Source organism: Odocoileus virginianus, chromosome 7 (assembly GCF_023699985.2).
Source record: "Odocoileus virginianus isolate 20LAN1187 ecotype Illinois chromosome 7, Ovbor_1.2, whole genome shotgun sequence".
Classification (NCBI taxonomy): Eukaryota; Metazoa; Chordata; class Mammalia; order Artiodactyla; family Cervidae; genus Odocoileus; species Odocoileus virginianus.
In genome coordinates, this window is record NC_069680.1 from 44110992 (window position 1) to 44128242 (window position 17251).

The 17251-nt window shown below is 40.9% G+C and overlaps 1 protein-coding gene across 1 annotated transcript; it reads left to right on the plus strand.

Moving 5' to 3' along the window:
* Positions 1-7953: 7953 nt before the first annotated feature.
* Positions 7954-17205, plus strand: LOC110137817 (interferon-induced protein with tetratricopeptide repeats 1-like). Its single transcript, XM_020894471.2, has 2 exons — positions 7954-8088; positions 15768-17205. Exons 1-2 carry the CDS (start codon positions 8084-8086, stop codon positions 17203-17205), a joined length of 1443 nt encoding a protein of 480 aa, XP_020750130.1. The 5' UTR covers positions 7954-8083.
* Positions 17206-17251: the final 46 nt, after the last annotated feature.

The following is a 17251-nucleotide window of genomic DNA, read 5'->3' on the forward strand; positions in this document are numbered from 1 at the left end:
CTGGTGTGAAGTGGTACCTCATAGTTTTGATTTGCACTTCTCTATTAGTGATATTGAGAATCTTTCATAAGAAGCACATTTCTTAAATGTCCTATTACAAAGCTTCCTTAGTAAGAGCAGCAGCGCTCTTAAAACAATGAATGGGAAAGCTATCTTAATTCCAAAGGAGATAAAACTTGCATAGCACTTTCTAATGTAGTGACAATTTCTCAGGGGACACTTACAGACTGTTCACCAGAGAACAAAGACCTGGGTCAGGAGGGGAAACAGGCATCGGGCTAGTCTTTGATCCTTTCAGGCTATGTTAATTAAATCCAAATGGGAAGAAGCAGCAGCTATTCAAAAATGGTCATTTTTGTGTTATTGATTCAGTCTAGGGGTTATTTCTTCACTATGAAATTGTCATTACTGTGAAATTTGCTTTTCACTAAATCAACTGTTCTCAGTGTGGTCCCCTGACCAGGATCATCAGCATCACCAAGGAACTTATTAAAAGCGGAGATTCTCAGGCCCCATGCTAGACCTACTGACTCAAAATCTGGGGTGGGGTCCATCAATCTGTGTTATAGGTCTTCCTGGTGATCACGAGAAGCCAATCTACTAGATGTTAGAAAATACGAAATCTTATTAGAGTTGTGATGCCTTTGATACGACCCTCTCTTTCTTGGTTTGGTTAGAACTGGGAAACTGCAGGAAATATCTTCTGCTCAGAAGTGTTCCTGTCTACTAGAGTCCTCCCATCTGACATGGCAGTCCGTAGGAGAGGCAGGGCTTACAGTAAAAGAGCACCTGCATCAGGATTCCTCTTCTAGCGCACATCTCTACCTTGTCTCGTGAGGAGGCTGCAAGGAGGGTCTGCAACGGAATTCAGCACAGAAGTGTCCAGGTATCTCTTTGCAATAAAACAGATTGCTGGTCATGAAATGATGTTAGTGATGTCTGCACTGAGAGCTAACAGGAAGCAAGCCCTCCCGCTCCCCCAGCCCTTAACAAGGCCCCCAAGAGACTTTGCAGTGGGCCATAATTATGCTTGCAGACCTTCCTAAACTTAGGCAGACTGAAGGGGATCTGGACCATCCTGGAATGAATAAAACCCACATGAAAACACACGTGATACCAGTGGGACAGGGATGGAGAAGCAGACTGAGCTCTTCCTTCCACTCACGCTCACTGATCAAAACAGCTTAAGGGAAAAGGATCCAGGAAAAAGGGAAAATGCCTGACAATTATCAGTAACATATTTCTGTCACATACACAGGAGGGTCAGGTCACCACACACATGTACCCACTTACAACTTCATAATAATACTTTCAATTCAGTTTAGTCACTCAGTCGATTCTCTTTGCGACCCCATGAACCGCAGCACACCAGGCCTCCCTGTCCACCACCAACTCCCGGAGTTCATGCAAACTCATGTCCATTGAGTCGGTGATGCCATCCAACCCTCTCATCCTCTGTCGTCCCCTTTCATCCTGCCTTCAATCTTTCCCAGCATCAGGGTCTTTTCAAATGAGTCAGCTCTTTGCACCAGGTGGCCAAAGTATTGGAGTTTCAGCTTCAACATCAGTCCTTCCAATGAACACACAGGACTGATCTCCTTTAGGACGAACTGGTTGGATCTCCTTGAAGTCCAAGGGACTCGCAAGAGTCTTCTCCAACACCACACTTCAAAAGCATCAATTCTTCAGCACTCAGCTTTCTTTATAATACAATTCTCACATCCATACATGACCACTGGAAAAACCACAGCCTTGAGTACACGGACCTTTGTTGACAAAGTAATGTCTGCTCTTTAATATGCTGTCTAGGTTGGTCATAACTTTCCTTCCAAGGAGTAAGCGTCTTTTAATTTCATGGCTGCAGTCACCATCTACAGTGATTTTGGAGCCCCCAAAATAAAGTCTGACACTGTTTCCACTGTTTCCCCATCTATTTCTCATGAAGTGATAGGACTGGATGCCATGATCTTAGTTTTCTGAATGTTGAGCTATAAGCCAACTTTTTCACTCTTCTCTTTCACTTTCATCAAGAGGCTCTTTAGTTCTTCTTTATTTTCTGCCATAAGGGTGGTATCATCTGCCTATCTGAGGTTATTGATACTTCTCCTGGCAATCTTGATTCCAGCTTGTGCTTCTTCCAGCCCAGTGTTTCTCATGATGTACTCTGCATGTAAGTTAAATAAGCAGGGTGACAATATACAGCCTTGACATACTCCTTTTTCTATTTGGAACCAGTCTGTTGTTCCATGTCCAGTTCTAACTGTTGCTTCCTGAGCTGCATACAGGCTTCTCAATAGGCAGGTCAGGTGGTCTGGTATTCCCATCTCTTTCAGAATTTTCCACAGTTTATTGTGATCCACACAGTCAAAGGCTTTGGCATAGTCAATAAAGCAGAAATAGATGTTTTTCTGGAACTCTGCTTTTTTGATGATCCAGCAGATGTTGGCTATTTGATCTGTGGTTCCTCTGCCTTTTCTAAAACCAGCTTGAACATCTGGAAGTTCACGGTTCACGTATTGCTGAAGACTGGCTTGGAGAATTTTGAGCATTACTTTACTAGCGTGTGAGATGAGTGCAATTATGTGGTAGTTTGAGCATTCTTTGGCATTGCCTTTCTTTGGTATTGGAATGAAAACTGACCTTTTCCAGTCCTGGGGCCACTGTTGAGTTTTCCAAATTTGCTGACATATCGAGTGCAGCACTTTCACAGCATTCTCTTATAGGATTTAAAACAGCTCAACTGGAATTCCATCATCTCCACTAGCTTTGTTCATAGTGATGCTTCCTAAGGCCCACTTGACTTTAACAGGATGTCTAGGTGAGTGATCACACCATCGTGATTATCTGGGTCTTGAAGATCTTTTCTGTACAGTTCTTCTGTGTATTCTTGCCACCTTTCTGAATATCTTCTGCTTTTGTTAGGTCCATACAATTTCTGTCCTTTATTGAGCCCATCTTTGCATGAAATGTTTCCTTGGTATCTCTAATTTTCTTGAAGAGATCTCTAGTCTTTCACATTCTGTTGTTCTCCTCCATGTAATAATACTTACGTGACTATTAACAGTACACTGCGTGCACTCACTGAGAACAGGAAGGCTTTAAATTCCCTGCATTCCTGTCTCAGACAGTGAGGATACCTCTGTGATGACACTCTGCTCCATAGTCTTCCCCAAGCATGAGGCAAGAACAGGCGAAAGATGACACATGTTGATGAATCACTATGTATAAGAGCAAAGATTCTCTTCTGGCAGGTTGGCAGGACAGCCCTGTAAGGCAGGTGTGCATTTGAAGTTCTGTAGGGCCACTGAAGGCTGAAATTCAGATTCTATGTTCTTTGTATAGTCTATATTTGAGTGGAGGTAAAAAAAAATCTCAGGCTTCCCTCGTGGCTCAGGTGGTAAAGAATCAGACTGCAACACAGGAGACCAGGGCTCAATCCCCGGGTCAGGAAGATCCCCTGGAGAAGGGCATGGCTACCCACTCTAGTATTCTTGCCTGGAGAATCCCATGGGTAGAGAAGCCTGGCAGGCTACAGTCCATGGGGTCACAAAGAGTTGGACACAACAGGGCAACTAACATTTTTTTTTCATTTCAGAAAAACACAGAGGTAACTTATGCAGTAGTAGAAGGTGTGAGGCAAGGAAGCCAAGGGAATATAAACCTTACCAAGAATTTTTTTAAAATATGGGGCAGGGTGGGGTTTACTTCTATAGGCCCATGGAATTAAAAGGTTGTCATGCTATCTTGATTCCTGAGAGCTGGAATTGTCCAGTGGCAGAGGGTGAAGGAGTCTGGGTGGGTCATTCAGATGACACCTAGAGAACACACAAGTAACACCATTTCAACTTTGTGGATACTAAACAGAGCAGATTTATTAGATCTAGACAGAAGAAAACTACTGGAGCAGGCATACCATCTTTTCCTTGTAAACAAGGTCTGACTAAGTTAAAACAATACATATGTTGAAATGTTTTATCGATTAATCATACTGATTATCTTCTTAAACAACAACAGCAACAAAATAAGATAAACTGATGGGTAGATCCAGAAGTTGATGGCTAAAATGTGACAAAGCAAACATAGTAAAATGTTAACTGTAGAATCTAGGTGGTGAGTACATTAGCATTTGTTGGAAAATTCTCTGAACTCTATGTTTAATGATGTTCATAATAAAATGTTAGAATAAAAAAGTAAAAAAAAAGAAGAAAGTAAATCAAAACAAGGAAAATGAACCTATATGTGTGTGTGTGTGTGTGTGTGTGTGTGTGTGTGTATGGGATAAAGGCTAAAACCACATAGAGAAGTATTCCAAGTGATTTTTTTAACACATTGTAATTCAACTTTTTAAAAGGATATATATTGTGGACAAAAGAACAGCAAATAAGCAGTCATTTTTAACTGTTTTGTTATTCTGAGACTTCTTAGTGTATTGTGGAATAGAACATATGTACACTGGGATCACTTAGAAACGATTTAGTCAATTCAGGAGAAAAGAAACAGAGATATAGGATCAATTAGGTTAGGTAAAATTTTGGTAAATCTGAATTTGTAAGATGAAATCACAATACATTTTATCTTTAAAATATACACGGGGCTTTCCGGGTAGTTCAAATGGTAGAGAATCTGTGGGAGACCTGGGTTTGATCCCTGGGTTGGGAAGATCACCTGAAGGGAATGACAACCCACTCCAGTATCTTGCCTGGAGAATTCCACGGACAGAGGAGCCTGGCAGGCTACAGTCCATGGGGTCACAAAGAGTCGGACATGACTGACGGACTAACTTTCAAACTTAACAAAGGATACTAAGCTAGGCTTCTAACAGACTCCCATGTAGTTTTCTGAGACTTCCCAAAGTAACTTTCAGGAACATCGTCCATGATGGTACCTCCCTCTTTAAAATATACACACAGTACCAATATCATTTTCCTGGTTTTGATATTGTACTACAGTTACACAAGATGCTGCTATTGGCGGGGAGAGGGGGTCAGGGGCTCGTGACTCAAGACTCTTCCTATAACTTCCTGTGAGTCTATTTCAAAATAGACTGAAATGTAAAGGAGGAAATGGTACAAGTTCAGTTTGTACTTGACTGTGTTGCAACAAGCCAAACTGTGGGTCAAGGTGGGCTGAGGGGACCCCTAAAAACCCATGAGAAGTATGTGAAAATCATCAGAAATTCACAACAAAAGACTTCTGCTGTCTCTGAGTTCTTCACCATGGATGTGACGGGAAGTATTTAGAAATAATCTCAACAGCCAGGAACATACTTTTTTGTTGGTTTATCACATTATATAAGTTTTATATGTACAACACTATACTTCAACTTCTGTACACACTACAGTGTGCTAACCACCAAATGTTTAGTTTCCACCTGTCACCACAGAGTTGACCCCCTTAACCATTTTGCCCTCTCCCATCCCCATTTCCCTCTGATGCTGCTGCTGCTAAGTCACTTCAGTCGTGTCCGACTCTGCGACCCCACAGACGGCAGCCCACCAGGCTCCCCTGTCCCTGGGATTCTCCAGGCAAGAACAGTGGAGTGGGTTGCCATTTCCTTCTCCAGTACATGAAAGTGAAAAGTGGAAGTGGAGTTGCTCAGTCGTGTCCGACTCTTAGCGACCCCATGGACTGTAGCCCACCAGGCTCCTCCATCTACGGGATTTTCCAGGCAAGAGTACTGGAGTGGGGTGCCACTGCCTTTTCCCCGTTTCCCTCTAGTAGAGGTCAAAACATTCAGAATTACATTCCTTTTCCATGCCATCCTGTGACTCAGGGGGAAATGGAGGCCTTCACTGGCCACTGTGCAGGGGAAATAAGGCACAGAGCGCTAAGAGACAGAAACTGGGCCTCACAGAAAAGGAAGGAGGTTCAGGGACCGAGTCCCACCTCACTCAGAGAATTTCTGTCATACGATGGACAATAGGACCTTGTTCCAGCCCAGGTGTACATCAAAATCACCTGGGCATTTCCTTTTAATACTGAGATGCGGAGGGGGGCATTCCCAGGGATGTATTCAATTGGTCCCAGGTGGGGCCAAATTAGCATTATTCTGAAGCCTCCCGAGATGATTCTAGTGTGCTATGATGATCGAAATTCAACAATCTATTCCCAATCACTTTCACATCGGTTGAGGAAACTGAGGCTCATAGAGATGAAGTAGTTTACCACAGCTGGCCAGTCACTCAGGGAGCCAGCTGACCCTATACTCCTGGGAATGGACTTACAGCGCAGTGCTGAAATCTCATTTCTGTAAGTCTCGTTTTCTCCAGTTCCTGTTTTCTCTTCCTAGCTGTAAGTGCACTTTTGGACACACACATACACAGACTTTTTGGGGGGCTGTTTTCTTCTCTACAGCTCTATCTTGTGTTGCTCCAAGGTCTGTTTATTCCACAGAGACATTGGGCAAGATTCCAAATATCTAATGAGTCCAAGCCACAGTCCCATAGACCCAGGACTGCTGCCAAATTCATGGCAAGGGCACGATAAACGTTTTGTGTGCTTCTCTGCGCTCTATCTAGTGCACTGGAAAATTACAAACCCAACTGCTTTTCTTCACAAGAATTCCAAAGACACCTCACTTCCCTGCAAAGAGAGGTTGGCTCTCTAATTAATTTATCTTGGCATCTGCTTATCGCCTGAACATTTATTAGAATACAATTTATTCAGAAATTTTCATTTGTGTAGAACTTTTTAACTAGTTCAGGATGACATGGCAGATGAGCTAGGTAGGAGGGATTAAGCAGAACAGTTTGGATTTGGCAGTGTGTTTAAGTGTTCCTAAGAGGAACACTTTCTTACAGCTCCTCCTTTTCTGATTCTTATTTAAAAGAAAGAATATAGGTTTTTTGGTTTTTTTTTAAAGAAAGCACTATTTAAACTTGATGACAGAAAATACCACGACTATTACTATTATTATTACCATCATCATCAATAGTCACCTTTTATTTGCAAGCTTTTATATGCCAAGTAGTTGCTAAGTACTGGGCTGGCCAAAAATTCATTCGGGTTTTTCCATTATATCAGCACTTACTCTTCTCAACCTCTCACCACAAGCACCATGACTATATAAGATTACACAGGCCAGGTTGAGGTAGGCCAAATGTGGATGCCATGGGCACTAAGAGGATAATAATCTCACATAGATACGATAATCATGTCCAGTGAATATGAACACTTTAGATAGCTACAATAGACAGCATTACAAAGAAGGAAATATTTTCATTCAGGCCCAACATGTTTTATTTGAAGTCTCAATATTCTAGCAGTTAGATTTTCTTGGTTCCCATGAATAAAGAAGGAGTTTTAGAACTCTTTTATCACTGATCATTCTCCAGAAAGAAGGGTATGCAAAGGCACAAAATAAATAGTTAAGACTGATCCTCTCAGAGAATAGGAACGAATTTGAGTTAAGGCTCTGGTTTACTGACTTGCAGAATTTTATACCATATAAAGAACAATGTCTGTTTCCAGATGAGCAAACAAAGGCACAGTTTGAGGGCATGACTTTGGCAAGTTCACAGAGCCAATTCTCACAGGACTCTCTGGCTATAGGTTCAGTGGACTCTACATTACTGGCATCTCTTAGTTCCTGGATTTCTAAAAGGCCTTACAAAGTCTGAGAGAGGAATTTGTTGTCGTTCAGTTGCTCAGGCATGTCCGACTCCTTGGGAGCCCATCGACTGTAGCACCCCAGGCTTCCCTGTCCTTCACCATCTGGAGGGGACTTCCTCCCAGAGCTTGCTAATTTCCCAAAGAGAGGAATCAGCATGTCAAAAAAACTGCTTTCCACCAGCCTTTTCTCAATCCATTTTCAAAACAGAACAAAGAAAGCAAAGCAGCTGTTTAAGTTTCATTTTCTGCAATTCTGCCTACTTTAATTTCACTTTCTACTTTCGGTTTCCGACTTCTCATAGCAAAAACACACCCACAAGTTACATCATTAGCTGCTGTTCATCTCCCTTATATAACCCTGCCCTGGGGTATAAATTTATCTGAAAATCCATAAAACAGACAGAACCAACCTCCAAGGAGACCATCCAGCTAGAAAAAACTTTGTACAACTGCTGCCTAATTCACAGCAACCATGAGGTAAGGATTTCTCTGCCTTTCTGTATAAAGTTTTTGAAAAAAATGTTAACTATTTTATACCAACAGACTCAGTCTCAGTGATGCCATTTCCTTATTTCTCTATTTGACCATCTGCTTTGGAATGAATGTGGATGTGAGTGTGCACTCACACACATGCATATTCATATATACCCATAAACTGTTTTATCAATTCATTTTTCTTTTTTGTTAGCATCTCCCTGAGGAAGATGCTGAAACCCAAAGAAAGGGAGGGAAATGGGAAGGGAGGAAGGGAGAAAACAATCCCAGTCTCTGAAACAATTTTCCACCAACCTCACTTCTGTCTGACCTAGGGAGGGAGTGGACAGTTAATCTGGATACAGATGTTGCTTTCTGGCTCCTTGGCAGGAGGAAAAAAGCAGAATGCACACAGCTGCGTGAGCCACAGCAATGGGGTCTCTTAGCTGTCTTGAGAGAAGTACTGTGGTGGATGAGGGAGAGATGCTCACTGCTTACAGAACAGGCCTTTGTCTGCTGGCATCTGGGCTCACCATCTGCACTGCTGGGTTCCTATGTCAGGCTTTATCAATCCGACTGACTCTAAGATTAGCAGGTCAACTCTCCTCTGGGGAAGCCAGGTGGTCTGCAAATCCTTGACAGCCTCCTGTCCACAGGGCTTGGCTAGAGTTCTGGGCTTGGCTAGAGTTCTGTGCTTGGGAACTCCCACATCTTTCTTAGCTAAAGGGCCTAATGTAAACTGTATTATCTAAATTGAATCTTGATTCAAAGAACCCTGGATCTTATCAGATCAAAAAAAAACATTAATATTGGCCTGCAAATTCGCCCTCAGTGTTTCAGTGTATGAAACTTTGAAGGAGCAACAGTTTCAGAAAACGCATAATTACAGACCTATTGTCAACCCTTTCTCCCTCCTTTAGTTCAGAGACAAATAAGAGTGGATTATCACTGATATGAAAATAATGACAACAGCAACAAAAATCATCATCATAATAATAGAAAAGTAGATATCATGTCCTGATTGCTTATCAAGTGCCAGCCTGGCTTCCAAACTATTATGTAAATTATTACATTTACAAAAGAAACTTATGAGGCCAGTACTCGTATTATACTTATTTTTGCCAATAATGAATTTTTAAATTAAGAAATGTTAAGACTACATAGATAATAAGTGATAGAGCTAGACATGAACCAGAGTCTCTATTCAATGATACCTTATTTAATCTTTAAACAAATGTTTCTTAAAAGGTACCAATGGAGGTTCATGAGATCATTTCAGATGGCATAGTAATTAGCTTTTATATTTTAAAGGAAGATCCCCTGGAGGAGGATATGGCAACTCACTCCAGTATTTTTTTTTTTTCCATTTATTTTTATTAGTTGGAGGCTAATTACTTTACATCATTACAGTAGTTTTTGTCATACATTGAAATGAATTAGCCATGGATTTACATGTATTCCCCATCCCAGTCCCCCCCCCCCCCCCCCCACCTCCCTCTCCACCCGATCCCTCTGGGTCTTCCCAGTGCACCAGGCCCGAGCACTTGTCTCGTGTACCCAACCTGGGCTGGTGATCTGTTTCACCCTAGATAATATACATGTTTCAATGCTGTTCTCTTGAAACATCCCACCCTCGCCTTCTCCCAGAGTCCACAAGTCTGTTCTATACATCTGAGTCTCTTTTTCTGTTTTGCATATAGGGTTATCGTTACCATCTTTCTAAAGTCCATATATATGTGTTAGTATACTGTAATGGTCTTTATCTTTCTGGCTTACTTCGCTCTGTATAATGGGCTCCAGTTTCATCCATCTCATTAGAACTGATTCAAATGAATTCTTTTTAATGGTTGAGTAGTATTCCATGGTGTATATGTACCACAGCTTCCTCATCCATTCGTCTGCTGATGGGCATCTGGGTTGCTTCCATGTCCTGGCTATTATAAACAGTGCTGCAATGAACATTGGGGTGCATGTGTCTCTTTCAGATCTGGTTTCCTTGGTGTGTATGCCCAGAAGTGGGATTGCTGAGTCATATGGCAGTTCTATTTCCAGCTTTTTAAGAAATCTCCACACTGTTTTCCATAGTGGCTGTACTAATTTGCATTCCCACCAACAGTGTAAGAGGGTTCCCTTTTCTCCACACCCTCTCCAGCATTTATTGCTTGTAGACTTTTGGATAGCAGCCATCCTGACTGGCGTATAATGGTACCTCATTGTGGTTTTGATTAGCATTTCTATGATAATGAGATCACTCCAGTATTTTTGCCTGGAGAATCCCATGGATAGAGAGGCCTGGTGGGCTACAGTCCATGGGGTTGCAAAGAGTCAGACACAACTGAAGCAACTTAGCATGCACGCATGCATATATAAATATATAATTTGCAGAATTTCTACTCAGGCTAGTAATATGAATTTTTATAGTGATAAAATACATGTATGATAAAATTTACCACTTTAACTATTTTCAGTTCAGTTCAGTTCAGTCGCTCAGTCATGTCCGACTCTGCGACCCCAAGGACTGCAGCATGCCAGGCTTCCCTGTCCATCACCAACTCCTGGAGCTTGTTCAAACTCATGGCCATCAAGTCAGTGATGCCATCCAACCATCTCATCCTCTGTTATCCCTTTCTCCTCCTGCCTTCAATCTTTCCCAGCATCAGGGTCTTTTCCAATGAGTCAGTTCTCCGCATCAGGTGGCCAAAGTATTGGAGTTTCAGCTTCAGCATCAGTCCTTCCAACGAATATTCAGGACTGATTTTCTTCAAAATTGACTGGTTTGATCTCCTTGTAGTCCAAGGAACTCTCAAGAGTCTTCTCCAACACCACAGTTCAAAAGCATCAATTCTTCACTGCTCAGCTTTCTTTATAGTCCAACTGTCACAATCATACATGACTACTGGAAGAACTATAACTTTAACTATTTTAGGTATACAATTTTGTAGTATTTAGTACAACAATGTAGTGCAACCCTCACCACTATCTAGTTTAAGAAAATTTTGTCACTCTGAGCAGTCACTCACCTCTCATCCTTCATTCCAGGACCTGGTAACCATTAATCTGCTTTCTGTCTCTATAGATTTGTCTATTGTGGATATTTCATATATATGGAAGCATACAACACATGGCCTTTTGTGACTGACTTATTTAACTTAATATAAAGCCTTCAAGGTTCATCCATACTGAAGTATGTGTCAGAATATATTTCCATTTTAAAACTGAATAATATTCCATTGTATGTACTAACTACATTTTGTTTATCCATTCATCCACTGGAGGACACTTGGGTTTCTCCCACCTTTTTTTCCCCCACCTTTTGACTACTGTGAATAATGCTGCTGTAAGTATAAGTATACAAATATCTATTCAAGTCTTTGCTTTCATTTATTTTGGGTATCTACCAGAAGTGGAATTGCTGAATTATATGGTAATTCTATATTTAATTTTTTGAGGAATCATCATTTTCCGCAGCAGCTGCCCCATTTTACATTCTCCCTAGCAATGCACAAGGGTTCTAATTTCTCCACATCCTTGACATTTGGTATTTTCTGTGTTTTTGATAATAGCCATCCTAATGGATGAGTAGAGGTATTTTATTATGGTTTTGATTTGCATTTCATTAATGATTGGTGATGTTGAACATCTTTTCATGTACTTACTGGCCACCTGTATATTTTCTCTAGGGAAGTGTCTATTCAAGTCCTTTGCCCATTCTTTTAATCAGTTATTTGTTTTTCTGTTGTTGAGTTGTAGGAGCTGCTTATTAGTCTAAATATTAATCCCTTATCAGGTACATGATTTACAAACATTTTCTCCCATTCTGTGGGATGTCTTTTCATTCTATTGATAGTGCCCTTTGATGCATAAAACTTTTTAGTTTTGCTAAAGCTCAACTTGTTTATTTTTACTTTTGTTACCTTTGTTTTTAGCATATCCAAGAAACTGTTGCTAAATTCAATGTCATGGAGCTTTTTTTCCCTCTTTCGTTTCTAGATTTTTATAGTTTTAGGTGTTACATCTAGATCTTTGACACATTTTGAATTTCTCTTTTGTATACAGTATAGCAACAGGTCCAACTTCAATCTTTTGTATATGGGTATTCCTCTTTTCTGCATATATCCCAGACTGAGTGCTGGAGAAGCCAGAAACCTAGAAATGCCAGTAGGCATAAATAGAAAAGTCCCACGAAAAACCTGCTCTCTCTAGCCAAAGGACCCAAAAAGGAGACAGCCTAGCAAAACAAAAAATTTGTAAACAACCGCTACTCCAGCCAAATACCACAGGAAAAGTCAAACAGAAACTAAGGCCCCGTTCCAAACTCTCACCAGGCTATGAGCTGGGAGAGAGGGAGCTGGACTCTCCTGCTCCCACCCCTGATGGATGATGCCAAAGAAGGCCAAGCAAAGACTTTCATCCCCACTTGGGTGGTAACAGGGCCCTTCTCTTTGCAGTGGGGGAGGGAAGACCATAAAAGCAATGTGGATATCAGCCCCCACCTGGGGGTTATGAGGTACCTTCCCACTCCCCACTGAGATGGCAACAGAGAGGGCTAGTGGAGTTCAGGATTTTCACCACCATAAAGAGGTAATAAGGCCACTCTCCCCAACTCACTTCACACATACATGTACTTAAGTGTAAACCTAACATAACATGCATAGGACTTGAATGCCTAAAACTACAAATGCTAATGAAAGAAATCAAAGAATATCTACATAAACAGATACAGTATATTCACGGATTAGAAGATTCAACATAGTAAACACGTCTATTTTCCACAACTGACAAAAACACTCCTATCAAACTCCAGCAAGACTTTTATAGACACAGGAAATATTAATCTAAAATTTATATGGAAATGCAAAGGAATTATAAAAAAAATTTCGAAAAAAAGAATAGAGAGGAATCACCCTACCCAATTTTCAGACTGTTTATATATAGTAAACAAGATGGTATGGTATTGGTGGAAGAATAAACACAGAGATCAGTGGAACAGAGTAAGGAACCCAGCAATAATCCTACACAAGCACAGCCAACTGATTTTTGACAAAGTTGCAAATGCAATTCAATGGAGTATGAACAGGCTTCAACAAATCTTGCTGGAGCAACTGGGTATCCATAGGCTGAAAAATGAGTCACTGACTTAATCTCCATACATTATGCAAAAGAAACTCAAAATGGATCACAGATTTAAATGTAAAATGATAGAACTTGTAGAAGAAAACAAAGGAGAAAACTTTCAGGACTTAGGGCCTGGTGAAGAGTTCTTAGACGTGATACCAAACACATGATCCATTAAGAGAAAAAAAAAATCAATAAATTATACTTCATCAAAAGTAGAAACTTTGGGAACTTCCCTGGTGGTCCAGTGGTTAAGACTCTGCACTTAAAATTGGGAGAGTAGCACTGAAACATATACATTACCATATGTAAAACAGATAGTGGGAATTTGCTGTGTGACTAGGGAGCTCAGACCCAGACAACATAGAGGGGTGGGATGCGGTGGGAGATGCAAGATTCAGGAAGGAGGGGACATACATATACACCTATGGCTGATTCATGTTGACATATAGCAGAAACCAATACAATACTGTAAAGCAATTTTTCCTTTAATTAAAAAGAATTTTTAATTAATTTATTTAGTTGGCTGCACCAGGTCTTGGTTGTATCATGAGAGAGCTTTAGATGTGGAATGTAAACCACATATGGGATATAGTTCCCTGACCAGTGATCAAACCCAGGCCCCCTGCATTGGGAGTTCAGAGTCTTAGACACTGGACCACCAGGGAAGTCTCAAAAATAATTAAAAAAAAAAAAAGAATGAAAAAAAAACTAGGTAGCCAGTGGGAATTTGCTGTATGATGCAAGGAGCTCAAATCTGGTACTCTACGACAACCTAGAGGGGTAGGGTGGGAGGTGGGAGGGAGGCTCTAGAGGGAGGGGACATATGTGTACCCATGGCTGATTCATGTTGACATATGGCAGAAACCAACACAATATTGCAAAGCAATTATCATCCAATTAAAAGTAAATAATATTTTTTTTAAAAAAAGGAAAGAAAAAGATTCTGTGCTTCCAATGAAATAGGTGTGGGTTTGATCCCTGGTCAGGAAACCAAGAGCCCACATGCTGTTTGGCAGGATAAAAAAAAAATTTTTTTTAAAGTAAAAAACTTTTGTTCTTCAAGAGACCTTATTAAAGGAAAAAAAGACAAGTCACATGTTGCGAGAAAATCTTTGAAAACCACATGCCTGCCTCACCAATGATTCATATCTAGAATCTAGAAAGAATTCTTGCAATCCAACAATAAAAAACAATCTCATTAGAAAACAGGAAAAGGATATGAAGAGATATTTCACCAAAGAGGATATATAGATGGCAAATAAACACACAAAATGATGTTCAACATCACTAGCCATTAGGGAAATGCAAATTAAGACCACAAAGAGCTACCGCTATGTCTATTAAAAGAGCTAATAACATTTTTTAAAAAAAAGTGGAAATATCAAATTCTGGTAAGAATACAAAGAACTAGATCACTCATACATTACTCTGTATGTGTGTTAGTTACTCAGTTGTTTCTGATTCTTTGCGACCCCATTGACTATAGCCTACCAGGCTCCACTGTTCATGGAATTTTCCAGGCAAGTATACTAGAGTGGATTGCCATTTCCGTCTCCAGGGGATCTTCCCAATCAAGGGACTGAACCTGGGTCCCCAGCACTGCAAGCAAATTCTTTACTATTTGAGCCCCCGGGGGAAGCATACATTACTAGTAGGAATAAAAAATGAACTGTGTGCATATTGTACCACTGCCAGTTTCCTACTTTTGGCGTTGTACTGTAGTTGGATAAACTATAATCTTTGGGAGAAACTGGGTGAAGGATACACTGGACTTATGTTCTATCTTTGCAAATTTCTATGAATATATATAAATAAATAAATATCTCCCACAAATAAATCCAAATAAAATAAATGGGTCAAATATGATCACATTTAGGTAGTCTTAATTTGTTACATAATCTGCAGACTAAGGTCCTGACTAAGGTCAATAATATTTCCTAAGGCTCTGCGTTTCTTACTTGTCTCTACCTCTTTCCTATTACAGCAATAGGAAAATAGAAAACTCTTATATAGAATGAAATATGCATGCTCTAAGTATTTTACATAGATAGGCCTATTAATTCTCACCAAATCCAGTGTGGTAAGTTTATCTTCTGCGCTTTACAAAGGAGGTTCTGAAGCACAGACTTCCCTGGTGGCTCAGAGGGTAAAGCATCTGCCTACAATGCAGGAGACCTGGGTTTGATCCCTGGGTCGGGATGATCCCCTGGAGAAGGAAATGGCAACCCACTCCAGTACTCTTGCCTGGAAAATCCCATGGACGGAGGAGCCTGTTGGGCTACAGTCCATGGGGTCGCAAAGAGTCGGACACGACTGAGCGACTTCACTTCACTTCACTCTGAAGCACAGAGAAGTTTCATGGCCTAGAAAGTGCTGGAGTCAGGGTATGGAGCCAAGTAAACTGCGTTCAGAGGCCACATGGATCTTAGAAACAGAGGAACTCGATGGAAGCTCAGAGCAGGCATGCCCTTTGCAAGGCTAGGCTCTAAACATGGTGTTTTACCTGGCTTATTTCTATTGGCTGTTTGTCACCTAACAAAGAAAACTTGCTTTTGTTTTTACAGCTATAATGCTGATGAGGATCAGATCAAGGATAAGCTGGAACAGTTGAGATGTCACTTTACATGGGAGTTGATCATTGAAGAGACAGAAATACCGGATTTAGAAAACAGGGTCTGGGAGCAGATTACATTCCTGGACACCAACTACAAGGTGGGAATACACAACTTACTGGCCTATGTGAAACACCTGAAAGGCCAGAATGAGGAAGCCCTGAAGAGTTTACAAGAAGCTGAAGACTTAACCCAGCCAGAACATGCCAACCAATCAGAAGTGAGAAGTATGGTTACCTGGGGCAACTACGCCTGGTTGCATTACCATATGGGCCACCAGGCAGAAGCCCAGATTTACCTGGACAAGGTGAAGAACATCTGCAGGAAACTTACAAATTCCTCCAGCTATAGAATGGAGTGTCCTCAGATGGACTGTGAGGAAGGATGGGCCTTGCTGAAATGTGGAGGAAAGAATTATGAACGGGCCAAAGTCTGCTTTGAAAAGGCTCTGGAAGTGGACCCTGAAAACCCTGAATTCAGCACTGGGTATGCAATCGTTGTCTATCGCCTGGATGGCTTTAACAAAGCACCAGAGAGTAGTGGCGAATTTTGTCTGAACACCCTAAAACAGGCAGTCAGGTTGAATCCAAATAATGCATACATTAAGGCTCTTCTTGGCCTGAAGCTTCAAGATGTAGATCAAGAAGCTGAAGGAGAAAAGTACATCGAAGAAGCACTGACCAGTGCATCCTCAAAGACCTATGTCTATCGGTATGCTGCCAAGTTTTACCGAAGAAAAGGTGTTCTGGATGAAGCTCTTCGGCTCTCAAAATTGGCCTTGAAGGAAACCCCCTCCTCTGCTTTCCTGCATCACCAGACAGGGCTTTGCTACAAGTCACAAATAATCGAAATAAAGAAAGTTACAAACTGTCAGCCTAAAGGACAGGATAAAGAAAACATCAACAGAATAGTACCACTAGCCATACAACATTTTGAACAGGCTGTGCAACTAAAGCCCACATTTGAGTTTGCTTATACAAGCCTGGCAGAAATGTATGCAGAAGCAGGTGACCACAAAAAAGCTGAAGATACTTTTCAAAAAGTGCTCTGCATGAAATCAGTCGACAAAGAAATGCTGCAACACATACATTTCCACTATGGCCGATTTCTGGAATTTCACAAAAAATCTGAAGTTGATGCAATTAGCCATTATTTAAAAGCAATAAAAATAGAAAACGCATCAATAGATAAGAATAAAAGCATCAATTCTTTGATGAAATTGGCTTCAAAGAAACTCCGGAGAAATGCATCAGATATAGAAAGCTTGAGTATCCTTGGGTTCATCCACAAAGTAAAAGGAGAAATTAATGAAGCCCTGGAGTATTATGAGCAGGCCCTGAGGCTGGCTCCTGACTTGGAGACGTCTGTGCCTGTGACCCCTAGGCACTGAAATACGGACTACTGCCACAATATATACTAATCATCTTTTCTGCTTG